This window comes from Carassius gibelio, chromosome A15 (assembly GCF_023724105.1).
Source record: "Carassius gibelio isolate Cgi1373 ecotype wild population from Czech Republic chromosome A15, carGib1.2-hapl.c, whole genome shotgun sequence".
NCBI classification, from domain to species: Eukaryota; Metazoa; Chordata; class Actinopteri; order Cypriniformes; family Cyprinidae; genus Carassius; species Carassius gibelio.
Genome location: NC_068385.1, coordinates 9,888,827 through 9,894,826, shown reverse-complemented (window position 1 = coordinate 9,894,826; position 6,000 = coordinate 9,888,827). Strand labels below are relative to the sequence as shown.

General features: G+C 37.4%; 1 protein-coding gene across 2 annotated transcripts in view; it reads left to right on the top strand.

The window, feature by feature from the left end:
* Positions 1-303: 303 nt before the first annotated feature.
* Positions 304-6,000, top strand: part of LOC128029150 (RNA-binding protein Nova-1-like) — a 56,988-nt gene continuing 51,291 nt past the window's right edge. For both annotated transcript variants that reach the window (XM_052616733.1, XM_052616732.1), the window contains exon 1: positions 304-970. In XM_052616733.1, coding sequence (XP_052472693.1) covers positions 814-970 — 157 coding nt within the window. In that variant the 5' untranslated portion in view covers positions 304-813. The remainder of the gene's footprint in view (positions 971-6,000) is intronic.

Here is a 6,000-nt window from a genome sequence, read left to right as displayed (position 1 = left end):
AACAACAACAACATCAACAACAACAACAACAACAACAATATTTTGTGGTACTGTGGTAGAATTCTCGTGGATGAGACGAGCTGCGCATTTAGAGCTACGACTTTTATTTTTTTTACATCATTGCTCCTATTTTACAATGATGCTCTCGCATTTTCCTCACTGCCACCTTCTTCTGTATTGTCACGTGACAAGCAGTATACTAAAATAAAATAAAATTTCGACCAATCACAGCTCGAGGGAGGCGTGTCTGTTTCTTCACATTTGACAGCCGCGGTCGCGGCTCCACATGACGTCACCCGCTGCTCTGAGCTCCGGCAGAAACGCGCAAAGATGCTTTGAAAGCAACACTGCAGCATCTCCGAGTCAGAGCCTACAAAAAACATCGCATCTCCTTCAAGCGCTCGTTCAGCGCTTCAACCCCATCCAGCACTATCTACAGGGTTTGTTCACCTGCATGCAGGATCCTCTGTTTTTTTCTTTCGCCTCTTGTACATTTCCCGTTGCTATTTATTTTCCGCGCGCATCTTCCCAGTTTTCAGCAGTGAATCTTTTGAGCTGTTCCGACCACTGAGGTCATATATTGTTTTCAGCAGGAGAGCGCCATCGCAAGCCACGAGTGGGGACGTTTCCCACATCACTTGTTATTAATATCAGTACAGCCTGAGCCACTGGATATCATTCCGTATCTAAGCTGCTACGGAGGATCGACGCACCCCAAACATTCATATAATCGTGGTTTCACATTTAGAAACAACTTATTTGCGTATCGCGTCCAGGGAAAACAAGACCGAGCCTAAAGCTTCTTTATAAAAAATGATGGCCGGTGGGGCAGTGCAGCAAAACGGGATTTTCTCCAATCCGCATCATCACAATCAACAGCCGCACATGGAGTCTGATCCCCCCGATTCCCGCAAAAGACCCCTGGAGACCCCAACGGAGGCCAGCAGCACCAAACGCACAAACACAGGAGGTAAGACCCAAATGTTATTTAGCCTACTAGACAGGCAACTCACTTGGCAATGAATTTGCGAATCTTCCCAAAGACAAGTGCTTTGATGTAAATCCTTTAAGCATAATAGTTCATGGCAGGTTGTTTTTCGCTTTCCACGGGCCATCTAACGTGGGCATGCTTCACCAGACATGTGCACTTGGGTTTATATTCATATTTACAGTTCGCGTCCATTTTAAGTGGCCCAGAATTGGTGGTTGCCTCTAGTCTTACGCACCTACGACATCCTCAGTATTCCTACATCAAAGGCTAACGTATGGGATATATTGGATGTAGGCTACATTCCTAAATATAGGCTAATGTTATGAGCACGTAGCCATACATTAGAAAACATGGCTCGTGCGTTTACGCATCCTTGCCATCACCGCAGATGACCTTGCGTTATGATCCTGTGTCTTGAATCTATAATCTTTCATTTTGAAATTTGAACCAGAAAACTCTGGTTATGAATGATAAACGATTATAATATGTTTTATGAGATATCTATAGTGGTAAGAATTATTATACCACTTGCACTTAAATATTTAATATAATATGGTACTCAAAATTAAGAGTAAAAGCCTGACATGTTTGTATACATTCGCATGCTTCACCTGCATAACTGATATTAGACATTTCAGCGCTCTGAAGTGCACTAGAACCTTCAGTATTTTACTTGCGTCTATTGTTTGTGCTGGACCCATGCTTGCTTTTAATTATGCATTCCAGCAGATGCCATAAGAAGTTTTGTGTACACTTGTACACTTGTCTGCTAAACTGTTAGGCTAATCATCTAATTAATTAAAAACAAAATAAGCATGTATTTCTTAACCCTAATGATTTCAGCCGATTTGTAGATCTAAGTATAGTAGCAAATTAACATTTTAAATCATTGTTTTTCTGGTCTGTGATGGTTATATTCGCACCTTTAGTGTCATTAAGCAGAAAGCCATGTTATTTTGGGTCTTTTTGAACTGCATATTAAAGGGAGAGAATTAGATATAAAGCATCTTAATATTAGCAATATTATCCTAGACAACATACGTCCTGTCAATATTTGTTTTCAGTAAAGGTCATAATTTAAAAAAGTGCAAGAACAATTTATTTCACCCGATAAAGGGTTTTTCAGTAAAATAAGTGTTTGTAGTTACAGTTAAAGGATTAATCATGGAGCATAAATGAAGTGATTGGCGGATGTTTACATGTGAAAGAATCGATGCAGAAAGCATTATGAAGTGTCAGTCAGAAGAAGCTTGCTGGACTCGTGGGAGGCATAACCTGCAGATCCATTTGCTCAAATGAAAAGACTTTAATGCTGAAGAGATCTGGGCTTCACCGGAATTTATTTGCCAAAAGAAATTATTCCATGGGGTTTCCACGGTTATGGAAGGGAATCTGGACATTTTAATATTGTCATTTCAAGGCCTGGAAATGTCAAAGAAATTCATAAAATCTTGAAATGTTATGGAAAGATAATGGAAATTTCTACTGTTAATATACTTTTTTGTTGTTGTTATGTTTAGGTATTAAATGATATAACTATATAATTGCTCTTTGTTCATGAAATCTCTTTAAAATAATTTAAACCCTTGGCCTGTTAAGTAGTTTAAAAATCATGAAAATTCACTGGTCAAAAGCTGTAGGAGACTTGATTCTATTTAAATAATTAATTTAATCCAACTGGTTTAAAATAGAGTATTTATATGATATCACATATAATTGCAATTGTGTAGAAGGATGTATTAATATGACACTGTTGTTCTAACTAAGCATCTGAAATTATATGAATTCATCCATATTTATTAACTTAAGTGTATGGGGGTAGAATTGTTGCATTATTCCAAATAAACAGATAATGATACACAAATAAATGTAAAGAGATTTACAAAAAAATTGATGAATTGACAAAAAACAGAATGAGATTCGCAAGGAAAGTTTAACAAACATCAATTAAATTCACAAATAAATAAATGAGATTTGCAAATTAAAAACACATTTTTTTAGATAATTGCACACATTTTTGGTTAGCTCGCTATGCATTTGTGGATTTTGAAACATTTCTTGCATCAAGGCACTGACAGTCCACAATTGCATGGACTCCACCCACCGTCTACTCAAGCCAATCAGATAGTAGCCACATTTCGCTGACCAATCATAGCATGTTCTCGCTATAACTAATCACATTGTGAATTTACAATCAGGGCAGTCTCTTCCTGAAATACCTTCAATCATAATATGTATTGACTCAAATAGAAAATATAAGGGCCATAAAGATTGACACAGTAAAAGATGTTTAAAATTAGATTTCGTTAGACTGTAGCCAAGCCACAGTAAATTTTACATGCCTTTGAAAATACAAGAGAAAAAGCACTCTTAATCATGGCTATGGGAACAATGCTATACTGGATATAAATGTGTTATGGAATCGTCATTCATGATTCATGAAAAGCGTCAATAAGTAACTGACTGATAAATTACTGGATTCAACCTCATGATAAACATGCAAGTTTGTGTAATAGGTTAAATTGCCGTCACAAACCAGCCAGTGTTTTCCAGTTTCTCAGTGAAGCAGTTTGGATGAGATGGATACTGATATGAATATGAGCAGCTATGTGGATCTAACGATATATATATATCATTATAAATAATATTTTCAAACATTAATTAAAAGTATTACAAAGTTATTGCCATTGTTTGGGGAAGAATAAAATGTAGGTTGGTTCTTTTTTTGGTGCAGGTGTGTTGAAAATAAATGGATATAAATGTAAGATAAGAGATATTTATTGGTTAAAACAATTGATCATACAAACAATATTTCAAATGAATCAGACTTACTACAGTAGTTTTGTATGTAAAATTAACTTAACAGGATCCAAAGTAGGTTATTATTTACATTGTCAGTGTAAACAATGTAAAAATCATTTGTCCTATATCGTGTCGCGCCTCATCCAGAGTAGACAGCATCGCAGTAGATTTCTATTTGGTTTGGACGCAAGGGAATTACTGATGATGTTTGGGATCTGTGAATGATCATAAATTGTGTATAAAGCTGAGTTTATCTTCATTCACATGAAAATATGAAGAAACTTTAAACTATAGGGGTGCAAAATGAATCTGCCTCCTTCCTGATTGAAAAGCGAAACGTGATTGCTCATAGCGAGAACGTGCTACGATTGGTCAGCGAAGTGTGGCTGTTATCTGATTGGCTTGAGTAGACTGTGGGTGGACTCCATACATTTGTGGATTGGTGTGCGTCTTGATGCTAGAATTGTCTCAAAATCCACAAATACGCACAGCAATCCACAAATGCACAGTGAGCTATCCACAAATATCTATCTTTAAATCTATTTGTAAATAAAATTCATGTTTGTGAAACTCTAAGATTCAATTGTGGATCTCATTCTATTTATTTTGTGAATACTGTATGTTTGGTTTTTGTTAATCGCTTTACATTTATCTGTGGATCATTCCTATTTATTTGGAATAATGCAACAATTCTACCCCCATATAAATGGATCTCTGGAAAATTGTAAAATAGAAATGCTGAATTAAAAAAAAATAATTTCAATATGGTTGAATCTTTTTAGGGTCACCATACCCGTACCCGTAGTTTCCGCTTTGTGGTTTATATTTAAACACAAGATGTTACACAGGCAAATCATCGGCCAAGTTCATGTGAATCTGAACCATTTATGTAGCTTTTTTTGGTCTTCTTTTGAGTTGAAAATAAGGAGACAGTCCTACGACAGGATTATGTCTAATTTGTTTTCTTATAACATTTACTGTCTTTGATTTGGTGTTTACATACTTGTAGGATTAGTATCATATTTTGAGTGACTTGCATATCGTTTCAACTCTTTATTTATTGGATTTAATCATGATGTGGAGGACAAATGATTGCATTTTAAAGGCTGCCTGAAAAACAAAGTTATACGCATTAAGATGAAAGTCAGTTGGCTTAAAACCAAGAATCATTTTCCTGCCAATTGATCATTAAAGCTTCGGCTTCAAGATCACCAAAGAGCCTCTCTCCACGTCCCCGAGCTGTCTCATAAGATGTAATGTTTTAATTTTGTAAATGGATGGACTGGCACAGTACAGTGCTTCCATTTACAAAAGGTTGTTTCAGAGGATACAGATGTCCTAGCTGGATGGCGTGAGGGAACTGTGACCCTCTAAGGCTGTAAGAAAGCGTGGAAGTGTGTGTGTGTGTGTGTTTGTGTATGATCCTGTGTTGTTTTTACTATATAAAGACATGTTTGGATGCTGCTTGGCACTGAATTTGCGACTAGCCTCTTTTTTTAATTCTTTTACTTGTTCATTTCAGCCCGATGATGTGGGATCTGTCTTAGAAGTGGTTGTTACATAAACATGAATTGCAAGCTGTGTTTGAAGATTCACCTCCACATTTATACGGGGGAACCAATAACCGATCCGTCGCTGTCGCCCACCTCATTCACTCACATCCTACAATGCAATACTCTCAACGGTTTTCAGATTAAGTGCACAGGTTTTTGCTTTGGCTGTTTTTGATAGGCTCAGCAGAAATACATTTAAGGTGCACTGCGTTCTGCTCCCCCATCATTTGTTTTTTCGCCTCTAATCATCGTTCTGGGTTTGGGCGATCATTACTTCTTCCTCCCTGAATCCATCTTTCTCATTTCCCATTTATTGCAGCAAGTCATTGATTATCCATGCAACCCTCTGTCTATTGATGACCGTACGATCACGAAGAGGGCGCTGCTTCGTTTTTTTCTTTAATGCACTGCGTCAAAGAAAAAAAAATCTCATGCAGGATGCCGAGGATTTGGGAGGGCGTTGTAAAAGGCGGCTCCACATTGGATGACTTGCTTGCCTCTCTCGGCTCGTCTGCCTTGGAATGGAGGACGGGACCTGAGATGAATATGGATGAGATGAATGAAAGAAGCAACGCGAAGGCTTTTCCTCTAGCCTTTAGCGCTTGTTAGAACAAAGCATGCTGCTTTCACTCACATGCAGCAGAAACAGAGTAG